This window comes from Gekko japonicus, unplaced genomic scaffold (assembly GCF_001447785.1).
Source record: "Gekko japonicus isolate JY-2015 unplaced genomic scaffold, Gekko_japonicus_V1.1 scaffold632, whole genome shotgun sequence".
NCBI lineage: Eukaryota > Metazoa > Chordata > Lepidosauria > Squamata > Gekkonidae > Gekko > Gekko japonicus.
The window spans coordinates 427,561-448,024 of NW_015172025.1; the positions used below are offsets into that span (position 1 = coordinate 427,561).

The following is a 20,464-nucleotide window of genomic DNA, read 5'->3' on the forward strand; positions in this document are numbered from 1 at the left end:
CTTTGGAAGATCTGTTCAAATGGGGGTGCTGCATTTGCCATTTCATCAGTCTTGTCATGTACTCCTGTTATTTTCTTAAATTTCTTCCTTATGTGTCTACCTCGCCTCTGCAAGGTGGGAATCGTCCTTTATGTTTGGCATGGTGAATTCCACTGGCTTTAAATTTAACTCAACTGCAAAACGATTTGCGCTTAGTTGAAACCAATGTGTTATTTTTTTGTGTCACAGATAACTCTGATGTTTCCATGAGCAAAATGTAGAAGCTTTATGGCATGTGTTTCAAACAAGATTTATCACCGATGTTGCTTGCATTGGTTTTATTTCCAAGTGGGAACAGTGCTGCTTTTCTTTTTTTTTTGGTCAATTATTGTGCCATCAGCTGTGGGGCCTCCCTAGTTAGAACACTGTGTATGTTTGCTTGAAATCAGATAATAAGTCTTAACTTCTGTATTGCTGTAAATGTTTAAATGCTTTCCAAAGCCTGAAAAGCTGGCAAGGGGTTACTTGTACAGTCCAGGATCATCTGATCAAATGCTTTCCTTCCTGTTCATCCTCTGCACTAATGTTGGCACATAGGTAAAATCGCAGAACTGGTAATACGTAAAGACACGTATATGGCCTAGATTGTTAGTGTTTCAATGGTAACACTTTTGAAAAATTCAACGGTTGTGTTATTAAATTTTGTATCCTTAGGACCCAGTAGGTGGTCTTAAGCAAGTTATGGTCAACCTTTCTCCATTCCCATTGCAGCAATATGGTGACAATGCTACTGCTCCTTGCAGCATTATGGTGAAAACGCTACTGCCCTGCTCCTCATGGGGCTGTTATAGTGGTTGCCTCAAGGTAATGTAAACGGCACTTTTGGAACACGGCATGATGATTCTTTATATAGTGGCCAGTTCAGATCTTGCCTTGAATTCACTTGGTGGCCTTAGGCCAGCTGCTATTGACGTCAACCCCCCTCCTCCCCAATCTGCAGAATGGACAGTCGTAAATCTGCCCTGCCTTATTAAAGATATTGGAGACAGTATGTGAAATACTTCCAATCAAGAGGATCCCTTTCCTTTGTAAAACCAAACTTGTTTTGCATTCTCTGGGCAAAATACACGGGGCTCTCACCCTAGAGATGCCAAATCCTGGAGCCAGGCTACATTGTGTCCAATGTTCCCTCTAAGTGGTGGAGTATTGTGAGCAAGAACTCTACTCTGTGAGCTCCTGGCATTAAAGTTCTGAGCGAGCGATTTGGCTGCTGCATAAATTAGTTTGCTCTGGAGCCGTCCTTCCTGAGCTAAGACAAAAATGTGTGAGCTGGAGGTTAAAAAAACCTGTGAGGTAGCTCATACTAACTCTGCTTAGAGGGAACACTGTGTCTACAGGGAACCTGGGTCAAGGGCAGGCAGCAGTCAATTTTATAGCGAACCTTCTGGTTTTGCATGTGTGCGAGCGAAAGAGAGACTCAGTGCCAAGTATTGTCAGATTGGTATTTTGTGTCCGAAGTACTACAGGCTAAGACACATGGTGCTGTAATGACTGGAGCAGATCCTGGGTAGCACTTCCCCCTCCTTCTCTCTTCATACATGCACCCTCAGGAGTAAACGCTGCTGCATTCAGTGGGCACTTCATTCTTGTGGAAATGCACACAAGATCTGTCTCCAGAAGGATATGTCTATCAAAGATGGCTAAATGGAACCTCCGTGTTCAAAGGCAGTCTGATGGAATTCTGGGATGAAGAACAGGGGAGGGTGCTTCCTTTTTTGTGTTGTGTGGGAGGGGGGCCCGGGCTGTCTCCTGTCGAAAGCAGGAATAGGTGGGCGTTTGGTCTGGTCAGGCTATTCTTGTCCCATGCATATTTATTCATGTTACAGACTCCCATGAGGGATGCCCCTTAGAAAAGAGAAACTGAACAAACCCTGATGAGTCCCTTTTTACCACCACGACCCTTTAATGTTTGACTGCCCTAACCCAGATTGCTCAGGTTAGCCCGATCTCATCAGATATCGTAATCTAAGCAGGGTCAGCCCTGGCTACTACTCGGATGGGAGGCTACCGAGGAAGTCCAGTGTTACTATGCATGGTAAACCACCTCTGAATGTCGTGAAAACACGACAAATTTGCCAGAAGTTGGCTGCAACTGGACAGCACTTTGTACCTACTAACATTCCACTGTTGAAAGTGAAACTCTGTTCACATTCCTTAAAACTATGTGCATGCCAAGCTTCTCAATAGCTTTGCACGGTAGGCCAGTCTTGTTTAAACTGTACTGGCATCTGTTTCCTCCTCTGTTGTATCCTTGCTTTTATTTTGGTAGCTGTAGCACCTGCCTGTATTCCTGTGCTATTCTGAGCTTGGTGTCTGTGTATGCGCGCACACAGGCAACTGTGAAGCACTGGTGAGATTTTTAGGAAACGGTTTCAGTACTTAAGTATCTCCGGGGGACTGTCAAACTTTGCAAGCTCTCTGCGTGGTAAGCAGTGAAAGTGCGACCTGAATTTTTTTAATTAGATGAAAGCAGAGGCGGCTTTGAGAAATGCTCCATTATTTCAATATAATCATATTTATACAAAATATATATTTTAAAAAACTGTGCTCAAAAGGGAACAGCTTCCAATTACCTTTGCAGCTCTGTTAAGGCAAGATGAATACATGAATCTGCCGTATACTGAATCAGACCTTTGGTCGATTAAAGTCAGTGTTGTCAATTCAGACTAGCCGTGGCTCTCCCGGCCCTCAGGCTGAGGTCTTCTGCATCTTGGGTTAAAAGGATCAGCCAGTATGACCGCCGAGGGGGGCAGAATCACAATATACTGGGAGTTTCCAAGCTGAGCATTGTTTTATGATGGGGGGGGGCAGCTGTTTCTGGATGGGTTCTCCCTATAGGCCCAAAGATGATGTCTCACGGGGTCCTCTGAAGCAGTTTCCCCATTAAATCGATGGTACATCCTCATTGGGAGTACTGGGTACAGTTCTGGTCACCACACCTCAAAAAGAATATTATAGCATTGGAAAAAGTGCAGAAAACAGCAACTAGAATGATAAAAGGGTTGGAACACTTTCCCTATGAAGAAAGGGGCTCTTTAGCTTGGAGAAACAACGACTGAGGGGTGACATGATCGAGGTTTATAAGATTATGCATGGCATAGAGCATCTCCTGATAGAAAGAGGTACTTTTCTCCCTTTATCACAATACAAGAACTCATGGGCACTCCATGAAATTGCTGAGCGGTTGGGTTAGAACGGATAAAAGGAAGTACTTCTTCACCCAAAGAGTGATTAACACATGGGATTCACTGCCACAGGAGGTGGCAGCGGCTACAAGCATGGACGGCTTCAAGAGGGAACTGGATAAACATGTGGAACAGAGGTCCATCAGTGGCTATTAGCCACAAGGTATAGATAGGAACTCACAGGCTGGGGCAGGTGATGCACTGTATTCTTGGTGCTTGGGGGGGCAACAGTGGGAGGGCTTGTAGTGTCCTGGCCCCACTGATGGACCTCCTGATGACACCTGGTATTTTTGGCCACTGTGTGACAGAGTGTTGGACTAGATGGGCCATTGGCCTGATCCAACATTGGCTTCTCTTATGTTCTTATTAGGTGGAGGCAGGCCAGGATTAGCCCTTTGGAGGAGGAGAGGAGATTGGATTTATACCCCGCCCTTCACTACCCAAAGGTGTCTCAGAGCGGCTTACAAACTCCTTTCCCTTCCCCTCCCCACAATAGACACCCTGTGAGGTAGGTGGGGCTGAGAGAGCTCTGACAGAAACTGCTCTTTTTCAAGAACAGCTCTTATCAGAGCTACGGCTTGCCCAAGGCCATCCACCCAGGTGCAAGTGGAGGAGTGGGGAATCAAACCCGGTTCTCCCAGATTAGAGTCCACGCACTTAACCACTACACCTTTGCATGAGGAGATGTTCAGAAATTCAGTTTGCTGAGCCCACCCTCACACCTGCCTGGCTGTAAAGAGGACCAGTGGAGGATGCTTAATCTCCCAATCAAGGCAACAAAAACGGTTTAGGGGGCAAGTGGGATTTGTTACGAACCAACTGGAAGACTAACCAGAGCTTTGTGCACAAGCTGTGGCATACTGTGACACTTGAACACACACAATATTTTATTTATTTTATTCTTTGGACTTCTATCCTACCCTCCATGTGAACGGGCTTAGGGCAGATCACAACAGAGAACCAATACAAAATTCAACATTAAAACTTTAAGACATCACATTAAAAATACAACTAAAACTCATAAGATGGTGATACTTCAGTTACATATATCCTGGCTCTGCTTTGGTTTGAAAGATACAGGTCAGAGACTAGGGTCTTATACTGTAAAAGGATGTATGTGCATAGTGTTCTGAATGGTGGAAACACAATGGTAAATTATAATGGTTATTAAATATGACAGTCTTTGCCTTAGAGCAAAAAGGATAGCAAAACTCACCTACCCACCTTCCTTCAGAGGAAAGCTCATTGGTTAAGACTCTGTTGTATAAGAGGCCCTGGTAACCTTCCATCTTATGTGCATTCAAGGATAACTACTCTCCACTGCCATCTTTGTGGCCAGGCTGTGGTGATGGTGGGCTCAGCAAACTGAATTTCTGTGCCCCCATGAACCACAGTTAGCACAGGCTTGGGTTTACAAACTAGCCATTTGCAATCCTGGTTCACTGGACCGCTTGCATTCAGATGACCCAGCTAACTGGGGGTTGGTCAAACCATAACTTACCATAGTGTCTGAATGTAGCCACTCTATTGTTGTCCTTATAACAACCTTCTAGTATTGTTCCAGGTTTGCAGTTGGCTGGGGCGGGGGCTTGCTTCAAGGCCAGCATGTGTGTCCATGGGAGTGGAGAGCCAGGGACTGCCTGGGTGATGGCTCATTCTCTTGACCACCAGGCCACACCAGCTATTCCTCCATGCTTTGGGCTCATAGGTTTGTTAAACTGGTCATTGTTGCTTCGTATGAGTCTCTGCCAGTGTGGTGTTGTGGTTAAGAATGGCAGACTCTGCTCTGGAGAACTGGGTTTGATTCTCCACTCCTCCCCATGACCTTGGGCCAGTTATGGTTCTCTCAGAGCTCTCTCAGCCCCACCTGCCTCACAAGGTGCCTGTTGCAGGGAGAGGAAGGGAATGTGGTTGTAAGCTGCTTTGAGACTCCTTAGGGTAGAGAAAAGAGGGGTATAAAACCCCACTCTTCTTCTTTTCTGGTTCCGGTTTTTATTCCGTCCACTGGCTAGCTTAGTTTTTCTGTAAAATGTACATTATTACTACTTTTGTTTGCAAACTGCCTTAAAATGCTTTTTGATGGAGAATCAGTATAAAATACTTTAACTCAGTCAAAGTTTTAAGAAGGCAAATTAAGTTTCAGGTCCTTGTGGTTGCTTTTAAAAGTACTGTGTCAAGGGAGGGGGGAGTGCCAATCCTTTTACAATTGAAGAGCCAAATTATATCAACATTCAGAGCAAGATCTCAGCAAAGAGCCAATAAGAACGCACATTTGTATAACCGAAACTGTACAGCTTAATGTTACAGATAATCGACACGTTGATGAATTGTCAGTAAAGCCTTCCGCAGACTAAACACTGATGGCTGCAAATACTTTATTTAGAAGTGTCACACAGGAGGTCACACAGTACGTAATAAACGTGTATAGGAGCACACTGGCAGAAATCTGTGCATGGTTTGCAATAGGGAACTGTTCCCCTCTTATCATTTTCCTTTCTGTAAATCATCTCTAAGGAGCCCTTTGGTCCCGTAAAAATCTTTGCCTGCCATTCGCTTTGCAGGCTCATTATTCTGGGATCCCAACTTTTTGTTGTTCAGTCGCACAGTCGAGTCCAACTCTTTGAGACCCCATGGTTCAGATCACACCACACCAGGCCTTCCTGTCTCCTGCCGTCCTCTGAAGTTGGCTCAATTTCATGTTCGTTGCATCTATGACACTGTCTAACCATCTCATCCTTTGCCGTCCCCGTCTTCTTTGACCTTCAATCTTTCCCAGCATCAGGGTCTTCTCCAGTGAGTGCTCCCTTCTCATTTGGTGGCCAAGGTATTTGAGCTTCAGTTTCATTATCTGGCCTTCCAGGGAACAGTCAGGGTTGATTACTTTTAGGATTGACTGATTTGATCTTCTTGTAGTCCAAGGGACTCTCAAGAGTCTTCTCCAGCACCATAGTTCAAAAGAATCTATTCTTCGGCGCTTGGCCTTCCTTATAGTCCAACTCTCGTAGCCATACATGACTACTGGGAATACGATTGCTTTGACCATGTGGACTTTTGTTGGCAGGGTGATATCTCTACTTTTTATCATGCTGTTTAGGTTCGCCATCGCTTTCCTCCCAAGGAGCAGGTGTCTTTTATTTCATGGCTGCTGTCACTGTCTGCGGTGATCTGGGATCCCAGGAACGTGAAGTCTGTCACTACTTCCACGACTTCCCTTCTATTTGGCCAAGGAGTGATGGGGCCAGATGCTATGGTCTTAGTTTTCTGATGTTGAGTTTCAAGCCAACTTTTGTGCTCTCCTGTTTTATTCTATGTACTCTGCATATATATTAAATAAGCAAGGTGACAATATACATCCTTGTCGTACTCCTTTTCCTATGCGAAACCAATCAGTTGTTCCATATCCAGTTCTAACCGTCTCTTCTTGACAGGTTTCTCAAGAGACATGTGAGGTTGTCTGGTACTCCCATCTCTTTAAGGACCTGCCATAGTTTGTTGTGATCCACACAGTCAAAGGCTTTAGCACAGTCAATGAAGCAGAAGTAGATGTTTTTCTGGTACTCTCTTGCTTTCTCCATAATCCAGCGAATGTTGGCAATTTGATCTCTAGTTCCTCTACCTCTTCGAAACCCAGCTTGTACTTCTGGCAGTTCTCTATCCACGTACTGTTGAAGCCTAGCTTGTAGGATCTTGAGCATGACCTTGCTAGCGTGTGATATGAGTGCAATTGCGCGATAGTTTGAACATTCCTTGGCATTGCCCTTCTTTGGGATTGGAATGTATACTGACCTTTTCCAATCCTGTGGCCACTGTTGCGTTTTCCAAATTTGCTGGCAAATTGAGTGCAGCACTTTAACAGCATCATCTTTTAAGACTTTGAATAGCTCAGCTGGAATACCATCACCTCCACTAGCTTTGTTGTTAGTAATGCTTTCTAAGGCCCATTTAACTCCACATTGCAGGATGTCTGGCTCGAGGTCAGTGATTATACCGTCTTGGTTGTCAAGGACATCCCAACTACACATCCCGTATACCTCGAATTAGGATTTAATTTTATTTGTTAAAGAGCCACAAATAGGTCGTGGACCCTGAGTTGAGCGGCAAGCAAGCCCGGCCTGCAGGTGTTTGTGGGGTGCAGTGACCCCCCCTCCCGCTCTTGGCTGAGCCTTTGCTGGGCTCCCTGGAGTGATCTCCTTTGGCTAAAGGGTTTCTCAGATTCTCCGCACTGCTTCAGTCGAAGCGTCAGAGTCTAGTGCTGCTGATTGTCCTTAGCATTTGCATAGTGTGCTAGCTTTCAAAGGACTTTGCGCTACATCTCCTCAGTCCTTGCAGCGGCCCTGCCGAGTGTGTTGGTGGCGGTATCCTCAGATTGCCAGCATTTGGGGTGGGCTGAGGTCAAGAGATGGTGGCTGAGGTCACGTTTGGTCTCCCCTGGAGCAGTATGGCTACATAGGTAGCAACCCAAGAAAGGGGCTTTCTCAGTCGAGGCACCAAAAATTTTGGAACTCCCTCCCCAGGGAGATTTGTTTGCCTCCCTCTATCGGTGTCTTTCACCAGTGGGTGAAGATTTTTCTTGTTTCATTTGGCAGACCCCTGATAAGAGTTACTGGCCTTCCTCCCTCGTTCTGGTGTTGTTTGTCAGTTTGGTGTAGTGGTTACGAGCGCGGACTCTAATCTGGGAGAACCAGGTTTGATTCCCCACTCCTCCCTATCCAGCTGCTGGTCAGTCATAAGTTCTTTCAGGGCTGTTGTCTCTCTGCCCCACCTGCCTCCCAGGGTGTCTGTTGTGGGGAGGGGAAGGGAAAGGAGATTGTAAGCCGCTCTGAGACACCTTTGGGTAGTGAAGGGCCGGATATAAATCCAATCCTCTTCCTCTCTTCTTATGTGTTTATATTGAATTATTTTATCATTTCAAATGTTGTTTTTAATTGTTTAAATGTTTTAACGTTTTCATGTTCATCGCCTTGGCAACCCTGATTAGTTGTAAAGGTGGCATTAAAAATGCTTCAAATAAATAGAACTATGCTTTGTTGCCATATCAGCTGTTGGCTTGGGGTCTCTTAAGTCCTAAGTGTCAAAACTCTGGTGTTTTTTGTTTGTTTGTTTGTTTGTTTATCTTATTGGATGGTGACTCTTACAGATCCAGGGCAATAGCGCTGTCTAGTTTGTCATCCATCTCAGAGGGCTGTAAGATTCTTTCATGTCGCCGGGTACCAAAATCGAATTTCTAGGTGACAACCTCACATTTTTAAGTAGTGCCTTATACAGGGTGGCTTGGGGAGGGTGGCGGTGGGAACATCAACTTCCCCAGGGATACCTGGACACTTTCTTCACCTGATTGGAAGGTATTTCCCTTGTTCCGTTGGTCTTGGGACACCTGTGGATCTTTGCAGGGTTTCAGGTGCTGCTTGGAGATTTCCCTAAATAATCAGAGAGGAAACCAGGGACAGGATTGTGTCCACTCTCAAAGCAGTCATTCAAGGGAATAGATGCGTCGGCTTAGTTGGATTTTGATTGTGGGAGGAAAGAACAACTCACCCTCTTTCTCACCGCCACTCCTTAAAATGAAAAATCCTCCCCCAACAGTCGGATATGTTAACGTTGGCATCTCTGTGAGAATACAACAGTGATACAGAATCTGGGCTGGCTTCTGTTTAAGTAGTTCACGCTGAAAGGCAGTTTAAGGCATTTCCGCACTATAACTCTGCATGTACAACACACCTGAAGCTGTCTTATACTTTTCGGTCCATCAGTCAGTCCTGTCTACTCAGACTGGCAGCAGCTTTCCAGGGTCTTGGGCAGAGGTCTTTCACATCACCTGCCGCTGGATTAGTTTAACTAGAGATGCCAGGGATTGAGCCTGGGACCTTCTGCCTGCCTCGGAGATGCTCTACCACTGAGCCACCATGGTGTCAGGTTAATCGCTCTGGGAATTCTGGGAACTGTAGTTCAGTGAGGCTTCTGGCAGCACTCTGTTAGAGGTCCCTGGCTAGCTTCTTCATGAAACACAAGCTTGCAGTCTGGAGAAGGAGTACCTGCCCAGTTCTTTGAAGAAGGCCTGTAATGAGCTGCTGAAATGGCAGGAAACTGATTTGGGGGCGGAAGTGGTGACTGTGACTGAGCTTGATCTAGTTCGTTGGACATGGGAGCCCTTCCCTCTCCAGAAAGTGCAACTCCTCAGAAGGAGGCACTGTTCACAGTTGTCCTGACTTGAATGGCCCAAGCTAACCCACTCTCATCAGAGCTCAGAAGCTAAGCAGGGTCGGTCCTGGTTAATTTTCGGAAAGGAGACCACCAGGGAAGTCCAGGGTCACTACGCAGAGGAAGGCAGTGGAAACCCCCTCTGAACGTCTCTGATGTTGAAAACCGTACGGGAGCGCCATTGAGTCAGCCGCAACTTGCGCCCTGACTTGGAAGGTCCAGGTTAGCCCAATCTTGTCAGATCTTGGAAGCGAAGCAAGGTCGGCCCTGGTTAGTACTTGGATTGAGAGACCACAAGGGAAGTCCAGGGTTGCTGTGCAGAGGCAGGCAAGGGCAAACCTCCTCTGTTTGTCTCTGCAAATAAGTTGGCTGCAAATTGATGGCACTCCCCCCCCCCCCATTCACTGTTGCCTGCATGAAAATAGGGTGGGGGCTGGGTTTGGGATGATGTCAGCACCCTGTGCCAGCTTTTTACAAACAGAGCAGAGTGCGGGCTTGCAGGGTCCAGTGGACCTGGCAGAATACTACACACCCTCATTTGGTACTCGTTTGAAGCTCTGCCCAGCTTTCTTGTGGTTCTCAAGAGCTGTCTGGAAACATTCTCTTTGTCCACGTGCAAGAAGGAGCCTAAACCAGATCACTTGGTTACTAGGCGGAAGAGCTCTTCCCAATGAGCCGGAGAGCAGATGCTTTGCAGCCTCCCCACCCCATCTTCAAAACTCAACATCAGGTACGGGATCTCTTTCCCGCTGGTTCGTAAGATGATGGCTCCCCTCTGGTTCATATGAAGACAGTCTGTCTGGCTCAGTTTTGTCTCTGTTCTGGCTGGCAGCATCTTTCAAGGCCCCTGGAGAGAGAAAGAACTTTCCCATCCCCTAACTGGAGATGGCTGGGAATTGAATTACAGTCCTTCAGCACTCAAAGCAGGGTTGCCACAAGCCACCTTATGAAATTCATTTGCATTTGGAAGAAGCGAAGCATCTTTTGGCTCGAAATGTTTGGTCGAAGGCAATGGGTTAAATTTAAGCAGTAACTGCAGGCTTGAAATGTTTTGGTTAGCTATAGATTTCATTCTAAATTTCCTTTAAAGAACCCTTCCTACTTAGCCTTAGTTCTTCTGACACTAGTCTTTCTATGGAGTCCAGGGCAACGCTTCTCATTTCCTTATAACCTACTTTCTTAGATGCAACTTCAGTCTTCATTATTTTTATATATGTGTATGAGTCACAGGTTGATATTCACTCTTGATATAGGCTTCGTAGTTTGATTGTATTAATTTTCTTGTACAATAGAGTACACCACGTGTCACAATATTACCTTTAAGATCTGTTAACCTAATCTTCTGATTGATTAGGAACATGGTTTTCTATGTTTTAATTTTGTATGGACTCTTGTCATAAGTATGATGTTGTGGTTCATTGTTAGAACTGTCTGTTTTTATCTTCCTGTTAAAAGTTCTAATACTGTTTTTCTTTTCTGTACTGTTACACATTTTACCGAATAAAAATTACAAATGATTAAAAAAAACACAACCCTTCCTGTAGCCGGAGCTCCAGATGAGCTGAGCTTAAATGTTTTTTTTAATGGGTCTGGGGTTTTTTAAATCCACCCTCCTTGGCTTCCTGATGAGACATGACAAGGTATTGTGGGCAGGCAGTGTTCTTCCAAACACAATTGTAATATAGGGGGAGAGATTGGATCCTGATGGTTCAGTCCTAAACAGACTTGCACCCTTCCATGTCCGTTGACGTCAGTTCCCTTAGAACAGGCATTGACAATTTTTCTTCAGCTTTAAGAGCCCTGCCCGCAGAATTTAGGAGCCAGACTTACTTTTTTCAGACTTCAGGATTTATATTTTAATTACCATATACCCTAACTATTGCGGCCGCAGAACCCAATCCTAAACCTTTCACCACTGCTTGTCAGCAAAAGTGTTGTAGCAGTGTATAAATAAGCATAGGGTAACCCTGGTTGTCATCACGACAAAAAGCTAACCTCTGTCCCTCATCTAAACAAGCCTTGTACTTCTCCCAAGAATCACCAAGAGGCGCTACAGTAAATGACTGCTGAGAATACTAGGTGCTACAGTGAAATTAATTTTGGGTGGGAGGGGGCCCCCTGGAGCTAGGGATCTGTCAAGTCCTTGCTTGGAAGGGTGTAACCTAAGATAGGTTTGCTCCAGCAATCTCTCTCTGCTCACAGGAGACTCGTTGGATTTCTTGTCCTGCTATAGAGGTCCACATTGCACCCTACTTTGTTCCTGTGGGTCCACCTCCCCAGCAACATTTTGGGGGACATCACGGGTGGCTGTAGAATGGTCTGTCCTGCAAGTGCCACTCCACTTACAATATTACGAATTCCCCCACCACACTATTTTGAATATTATATGTACAAAACAGTGGTGTTTTTCTAACATATTAACTGCAGAAAGGTGAGATTGTTTTTATGTATGAATCTCAGCATTAAGAGGAAACGGGACAAAAATGTAGAGACAGGTGTGAAATTGTCCCATTGAATTGAATCCAAGTGTTTTGAGAGAGGGAGTCCAGTGTTCCCTCTAAGCTGAGTTAGTGTGAGCTAGCTCACAGTTTTTTTAGCCTCCGGCTCACACCTTTTTGTCTTAACTCAGGAAGGAAGGCTCTAGAGCAAACTGATTTATACAGTAGCCAAATCACTTGCTTACAACTTTAATGCCAGTAGTTTACAAAGTAGAATTTTTGCTCACAAGACTCCACAATTTAGAGGGGGCATTGGTCCAGATTATACAAACAGATGTTTTATCCTGTTAAATACAAGGTCTTTTTAACCTTTTAACCCTAGTAGGTAAACCTGCAGTCCATTGTCTGGTATCTAGGGTGGAAATTTAGACCTCTGGCCTATCAAATTTTGCCGTTCTGTCAGTGGGCAGTAGGTCCCTTGCAAGAATTCCCGCTTAACGCTGTGCTATTCTAGAAGATTATTTGCCGTTGGAAGTCACAGGTGGATTTCATTCACTGGCAGAACAGTTTACCTTTTTTGACCTTGGTTATTCTGCTCCGTTTCTCTCTTCCCCAGAACATGGTGATGAGCTTCCGAGTCTCAGACCTCCAGATGTTGCTGGGATCGGTGGGCCGGAGTAAGAGCGGCCTCAAGCACGAACTGGTCACGCGGGCCTTGCAGCTGGTCCAGTTTGACTGTAGCCCGGAACTGTTCAAGAAGATCAAGGAAATCTACGAGGCTCGCCACTCCATAAACACCGACCTCGGCCAGCCGCCTCAGCAGCACCAGCAGCCGCCCCCGACGCACCGACCTCCTCCCGAAGCCCTCTCCCTGCATTCTTCCTATGACCGCAGCAGCACGGTCCCCAGGACTGCCCTTTCCACCCCCAACATTGACTATCCCTCTCTCTACGGGAAGTACTTAAACGGACTCGGACGGTTACCTCTCAAATCCATGAAACCGGAGGTCCGGCTGGTGAAGCTCCCCTTCTACACCGTCTTGGATGAGCTTTTGAAGCCGACCGAGCTTGGTGAGTTTGGGTGTGTCTTACGGATCCGGGTATTGTGCCCTTCCAGGCTAGCAAAGGGGCTGTCGGTTGGCTGTTGAGGTCCCCCCTGGCATGCTGGGTGGAGGGAGTGGGGCTTCTCTCACTGCCTGGAGGGCAAAGTGGGATGTCTGGATAGGATAAACCAGATGTATCAAACTCATTTGTTACGTGGGCCAGATCTGACATAAACGTCACTTTGTTGGGCCGGGCCATGTGTGCCATAAAACATAAGCAGGGCTTTTTTTGTAGCAGGAACTCCTTTGCATATTAGGCAACACACCCCTAATGTAGCCAATCCTCCAGGAGCTTACAGGAGCCCCTGTAAGAAGAGCTCTGTAAGCTCTTGGAGGATTGGCTACATTAGGGGGGTGTCGCCTCATATGCAAAGGAGTTCCTGCTACAAAAAGAGCCCACCAGAGAGATAGAAACTGTATAAAGGACAGCAGCTGACAAGCTCCAAGTTGATGTATCTTCCCTGCAAGGCCCCCTGGGCTGTGGGAGGGGTACAGAGGGTAACACACCTAGGCGGACTGGAGAGGCAGCAGTGCAGCGCTGGGCAGACATTCCCATCTGACTGCTGCAGATGAGGTTGTTCTGCTGTGCTGAAGCCACAATGGAGTGTCTCCACCCACTCCCCCCCCCAGAACTCCCTCCCTTGCACCAGTTGCTTGCGGGCTGCATAAGAGCCCTGGATGGGCCAGTTCTGGCCCCCAGGCCTTATCTTTGACACCTTGGGATAAACCGTCAGCCTTTGCTTGTCTGGTACTTGGTTATTCTTTTCAGAGCTGGTTTCAGAGGGTTGCCATTTTGGACTGCAGGAGAAGAAGGTGTATTCAAGCCGGCAGCACAGTAGAGATGAAGAAGATTTTTTTTTGGGGGGGGGGGATAATAACCTTTCAAGAGTCAAAGCTCCCTTATACTCCAAAAATCCTATTGGTTTCTAAGGTGCTACCGGATTCGAAAATAGTTTTTTCCAAGCTGCAAACCTTCTTGGGACCAAGGAAGTTACAACTTTCTTCCTGTAAGTCGGGTGTGTGTGTGTGTCATCTCCGCTCCCCCCACTCAGGTTGTCATTTGGCACATCAAGGATTGCCTCAAGACATTGGACTTGTGGGCTACTAGGGTCAAGGAGCTGTGGTCGGGTTTCGTTGTGGTAGCTTGACAGATGGGTTGGCCAACACCTGGGAGTCCAACAGAGAGCCAGTTTGGTGTCGTGGTTAAGAGCAGCCGGACTCTAATCTGGAGAACCGGGTTTGATTCCCCACTCCTCCACCTGCAGCCAGCTGGGTGACCTTGGTCGGTCCCAGTTCTCTCAGAGCTGTTCTCACAAGGGCAGTTCTCAGGAGAGCTCTCTCAGCCCCACCTACCTCGCAGGGTGTCTCTTGTGGGGACGGGAAAGGAAAGGACATTGGAAGCCGCTCTGAGTGAAGGGCGGGGTATAAATACAATATTTTCTTCTTCTTCATCACCCACCTGGCTCTGTGCTCGTTCCTTTGTGTGTTGATCTGGAAGCTTTTGCCCATGTTGTTGGATCCCCACGAGTTGAAAGCCTTCTGGGCCACGCTCCACACTGTCCCATCAGTTGAGGGTAGGCCCCGCAGCAGCCCCTCTCACAGTCACCTGCACCCCCCAAGCCACATTTTTATTGCTTTGCACAACGGTTGCCACTGCTTGGGAATCAAAATGAAGAAGGAACCGGAAAATCACGGAAGCCCTTTGAGGCACGTTAATCTCCCGAGCAGAACCGTTTTAAAAACAGAGCAACATTGGAAATGGACGATGTAAGCGAAATCACTGGCCAAAAACAAGTGGTTTTGCTGTTCTTCTGGTATGCCGGCAGGGGTGGGGCCCGAGGGTTCTCTCAGCGGAGGGAGGAACTCTTGGGAAGGCCCTGAGGCTTCTGGCCAAGCCCCCCCCGCCCTCTGCATAAAATGGCATCTGGGGTAGGATCTCCTGAGTGTCAGAGAGGTCCATGTGCCCCTGCCTGCCCTCTCCCACCTCCTCCTGTGTCTTTAACAGAAGCCTGGCACAGGGATGTTCTGCGGGTGAGGCCTTTCCCCTGCGATCCTGTATTTGGAGAGGCTGGGGATTGAATCGTGCTTGGCAGGCAAAGTCAGTCCTCTTCCTCCAACCCCTCCCCGTTCATTCAGGCGCTGTAGTAGCTAAACGGCAGGGCTAGACTCCATAACGCACGACGGGAATACTTAGCGGCATGTGCAGGGCTGCACTGCAGGGCGAGAACCATTTGATTTACAGATTGGGTAGTGCGGCAGCAACCGCCGCCTTTGCGGTGCAGCTTGCTCTTCCTCTGTCGTCCTCATCTCCGCAATCTCCAGTCCCTGTGCAGCTGCCAACTTTTTAAAATGGCCCTTTGATTAATGGCTCTGACCACCAGCTGCATGGCAAGAGGCCTCACCTCCCTCAGTGTGAACAACAGCAGAGATTTGGGCATAGCCCCCCCTTTTTTACACGTCCAGGGTCCTTGCTTTTGAGCGAGCACTTTTGGGGGAGTGCAGGGGGTTGAGGGCCCTTGGCCTGTGTCTGGGCTTGGTGGAGTCATTGGAGAGTGCTGTAGCTTTTGTGAATTTATGCATGGGCTTTGGAGGCTGTGGCTGACTCTTATGCCTGCTTTGGAGAGCCCCTGGGGAAACACATTGGCATTGGTCCATTACTCTGTGTGTGTGTGTGAGAGAGAGAGAAGACACTCCAGTGGGTCATAAGACTGCAGGGAGCCTTAACTGAAATTGTTGTGGTTAGGTCAGGTGTCCTAAGGAGAACCCTGCTGGATCAAAGAAATGATGTCCATCTGATCCAGTATCCCATGGCCAGCTGCATGCCTCTGGGAAGCCTGCTTGCAGTGTGCGAAGGCCACAAAGTCTCTCTGCTCTCCAGCAACCGATATTCAGAAGCTCTGAGTGTGGAAGTTCCATTTAGCCGTCATGGCTAGTAGCCCTTGAAGGGCAGGACCTGGAGGTCCGAAAGTCAATTTTTCACATCATGCCGGACTTTGGGGGTGCCCAGAGCGGTGGATGACAGCACCCTCCTCCTCAGCTCCAGAGTGGGGTTGGGTGCCCTTCGTGGTGATCTGGAGACTCTTGGGTGCATAACCTCTAGGTGGCCCATCATGCGTGTGATCCAGAACCTCTGTGGCCCATCATGCATGTGATCCAGAACTTGTCATGAATGAGTGGTATGCCAAGGTAAAAACCCTTATTGCAGGTGAGCATGAGACTGACGGGTCAGGAACATTTTGGAGAGATCAGAGCCCCTCAGTGAATACATTCTGGGAGTTCATGTGATTTCATGAGACCTGAGGATTGTTCAAAAGTTAAAGTTTGGGAGACCAGGCAGGCTGAGAAATGGATCCGCTGTGGTGGATGGGAGTCAGGCTTCAGTTTCTAGGCACCCACATCCAGAGATTTTAAGTCCCATCTAAATTTTTTAGGCTCTGTGGTGGCAGCATTGCCTGTTTCTGACCCCAGAGATCTCTTGGGTTTCTCCAGGCCAGCTACCACAAGGGCCCCTGGGGCTTAGAGCAGGGTCGTATGTCGACACCCACCAGGCTCTCTAAGGATAAGCTTGCTTTGCTGTCTGGCCCAGGACTTCCGTATCGATCCAACCAGAAAGGCCGCGGGGCGTGTGTGCTTTCACGCCCGCGGGGGGAGATTAGAACCAAGCTAAAACTAAATTAAAAACAAGCAAAAACAGCGTTTTGGCACCCCAGAAACCGGCTGAAGTCAACATCTTCGTGTTCCTGGGCGTCTGGGCGTGTGGACTGCGGCGTTACTAGAATAACCCCTATGCTCACACAGCCGAGGCTACTAGCAGCGGCGGTGCCTGGTCTATCCTCCGAAACACAACCCCGAGCTGGCGCGGAGACGTGGCCGGAGGCGCGGTCGGGGGCGCGGCTGACAACGGCTCCTCTGGGGCGGTTGGAGTGGAAGCTTACCGGGCGCGGGCTCTGCGGGCTCTGCGGGCTCTACGTCGGCTTCGCTGGGCCCCGGGGGTGCCGGTCGGAGCGGAGGCTTGCCGGGCGCGAGCTCAGCGTCGGCTTTGCTGAGCCCCTTGTCGGCCTCGCGCGCCGAGCTCGTGAGCCGGCGCGGGGGTGTGGCCATCGACGGTGGTGCTCCGGACGGCCGGGGGCCCGGGGTGACGGAGGGAAGCGCCCTGAGACAGCCGGTGGGGCTGCGCGGCTGACGAGGCAGCCGGTGTCGGCGGAGGTAGCGACGACGTCGGCGGAGGTGGAGACGACGGGACAGCCGGTGGAGGCAGCAACGGCGCCGCGGTGGGGAACGCAGCTGTGGGCTGGGTCCCCCGGAGCGGTTTTCTCCTTCTCTGCCCGGGTTCCCCGGGTTTTCCTGGCCGGCCGGGGGTGCAGTCAGGTGGAGCGGTCCACCGGGCCCTTTGAAAGGACGGAGGTGAGATCTGACCCACAGCCTGCGAGACAGCGGAGGAGCACCAGTTGGAAGGGCCCTGTGAGAGAGGGCGAGTGGAGAGACGACCTGAGGATTGTTCAAAAGTTAAAGTTTGGGAGACCAGGCAGGCTGAGAAATGGATCCGCTGTGGTGGATGGGAGTCAGGCTTCAGTTTCTAGGCACCCACATCCAGAGATTTTAAGTCCCATCTAAATTTTTTAGGCTCTGTGGTGGCAGCATTGCCTGTTTCTGACCCCAGAGATCTCTTGGGTTTCTCCAGGCCAGCTACCACAAGGGCCCCTGGGGCTTAGAGCAGGGTCGTATGTCGACACCCACCAGGCTCTCTAAGGATAAGCTTGCTTTGCTGTCTGGCCCAGGACTTCCGTATCGATCCAACCAGAAAGGTGGTTTATAAATATTTTAAACGTGTGGTTGGGAGGTCCAGCAATACTGGTGCTCCCTTGTAATAAGGCCTTGACATCAAGGAGCTGTATGCTCAGGTAACAGCTCGAGTGTTGTATGCAAAGTCCCCCTCCCAAACTTTGTTTAGAAAAAAACAACCCCCGAACAAACACATTTTCTAACAAATCAAGCGGTCATGTGTCCAGCTTCTCCCACTCCACAGTCAGGGTTTATTGGAGCTGCCCAGAGGACCAGCTAAGACTGCATTGTGGACTGGATGCGGCGGTGGGGGGCGGCAGCCCTTGATTTTAGTGCTAAAAGTCTTGAATCAACCAAGTCAGCCCATGGATCCATCCAAGGCCAGTGTTGTCTGCTCGGGCTGGCAGCTGATCTTCAGGGTCTTGGACAGGGACAGCACCCCCCTCCCAAACCCTGCCAGTGGCCTCACTCCGTGCTTCACGAATAATTGAAACATGCAGAATTTGAGCAAAAGCGGTTTTCTTTGTAGTACTTATTTACATCATTTATATCTTAGCTTTCTCCTGTCAGAACCCACAGCCAACCACGTAGTACACGCTTATCAGGAAAGGTAATACTTTATTGAAGAGCTATAGATGCATTAACATAGGCACTGTTAAGAATGACGGCTGCTCATGGGGCATAATAGGATATAGGGTATTCGTATGCACCCCCCCACACACTGCCCTGGCCAATTAGCCACACTCCCGCACACGGGAGAAAGGGTTCTGGCCGTTTAGCGCTGAAGCTGGGAACCAAACTCTCTCCCACGGCCTCCGAGAAACCCAGACATCAACATCACTACCTGCAGAACTTATAGATAAGCGTTACAGCAGCAAAGAAGCACAGAAGGAATGCACTGGCCATTAGAATACAACGAAACTTCCCACCCCCATGGCAGCATAGCTGACATACTGCCCCCTCGAAAATCTGCTTCTCTCCATTCTTCTGGGAGGTCTCCCGGTTTGTCCAGGAAAGCACGATGAAACTTCGGCAACAGCCTAGGGGTCCGAATATCCCCTACTTCCACCCATTCGAGGTGCTGGAGTCCTAAATCTGGCCGTTCAACCAAATACATCAATTTCCCACGTTAGAGTCCAGAATTTTTGAAATCTCATAATGTTCCTCGCTCTCAACCAAGATCGGAGGGGGTACAGGTTTCGATGGGCACCAGGGACTGGAACCGGAATCCTTCTTCAGGAGGCTGAAATGAAACACAGAATGCAATTTCCTCAAGTTTTTAGGCAGATCCAGTTCCACAGCAACATCATTATTTTTTTTTGGTTTAATTTTTTTTTATTTTTAAAGCTTTATATTCACATACATTTCATCTACTTCGTTTGCATACATATCAGAGTCCGTTATCTCTTATCATTCCAAATACATATTAGGGATGTTACGTTTCTGTCTGATCTTTAATCCATTTATAAATTTTTTCCCATCTCCTTTTATGTACCTTCTCGTTCTTATTCTGCAACATTAAGCTTAGATCATCCATTCTGGCTAGTTCTAATATTTTATTTTATCAGATCTTTTCTTGTAGGTAATCCTTCTAGTTTCCAGTGTCGCGCTATTAATATTCTGGCAGCTGTTATAACATAACTAATTATATAAGAGTCTTGATTATTATACCCTTTCGGGATCATATTCAATAGGTATATTTCCGGTTTTAGTGTTACATTTATAACCAGGCTTTCTTGAAATATTCTTTTCACCATTTTCCAGAACCCTTGTACCTTATTACATTCCCACCACATATGATAAAAAGTCCCCTTACAGTCTTTACATTTCCAACACCGATTTGAATATCCCTTATAACATTTGGCTAGCTTGTCGGGCACCCAATGCCATCTATGAAACATCTTAAACACATTTTCTTTATATGCTATCGCTCTCATAGATTTAGCCATTTTCCACACAGATGTCCATTTCTCTTCCCCTATTTCTCCTATATCTCTCATCCAGGTGATCATTACAGATTTAATTTCTTTGTCCTGTTCAAAGTCCATTAATAGAAACTTATATAGCTTCTGAATTAATTTATCGTTTGAGGACAGCCATATTTTATCTAGTTCATTGTTTTGATCCTCAAAACCTCTTATCATGTCTCTTAATGTTATCTGCTCCCACCATGACAAGTTGTTTTCCTGTCTTAGTTTTTCTTCTGTTTTTAACTCATTTTTTTTGTTTAATAATGTTTGATAGCTTTCCTTTAAATTCATAGTTACTAATGATGGTTTAGTAAAGGCTTCTAGCGGGGCCACCCATCTTGGAGTTTTTCTATACCACGTCCCTTTTAGCTTAGTCCAAATCTTGTTTAGAGATCCTCTTAAGGTGTGTCTAGCAAAGTTTGTGTGGATCTTATCTTTCCCGTACCATACATAAGCGTGCCATCCCATATTAAGATCATGTCCTTCTAATGATAAAAGCCTTGTATTTTCAAGGCTTATCCATTCCTTTATCCACACAAGGGCGGTCGCTTGATAGTAAATGTACCAATTGGGAACACTCATACCTCCTCTCTCCTTCCTGTCTTGGAGGACCTTCCATTTTATCCTAGCTTTCTTATGTTGCCATATGAATTGTCTGGTGATCTTATTTAGGTCTTCAAAAAAGTTTAGCTTTTTTAACACCGGTATGGTTTGTGCTAAGAACAAAAATCTTGGTAGGACATTCATCTT

The 20,464-nt window shown here is 47.5% G+C and overlaps 1 protein-coding gene across 2 annotated transcripts in view; it reads left to right on the forward strand.

Annotated features, from left to right (window-relative positions):
- PIAS4 (protein inhibitor of activated STAT 4) overlaps positions 1-20,464 on the forward strand; it is a 55,636-nt gene that overhangs the window by 527 nt on the left and 34,645 nt on the right. For both annotated transcript variants that reach the window (XM_015420534.1, XM_015420533.1), the window contains exon 2: positions 12,477-12,930. In XM_015420534.1, the coding sequence (XP_015276020.1) occupies positions 12,480-12,930 (451 nt within the window). In that variant the 5' untranslated portion in view covers positions 12,477-12,479. The remainder of the gene's footprint in view (positions 1-12,476; positions 12,931-20,464) is intronic.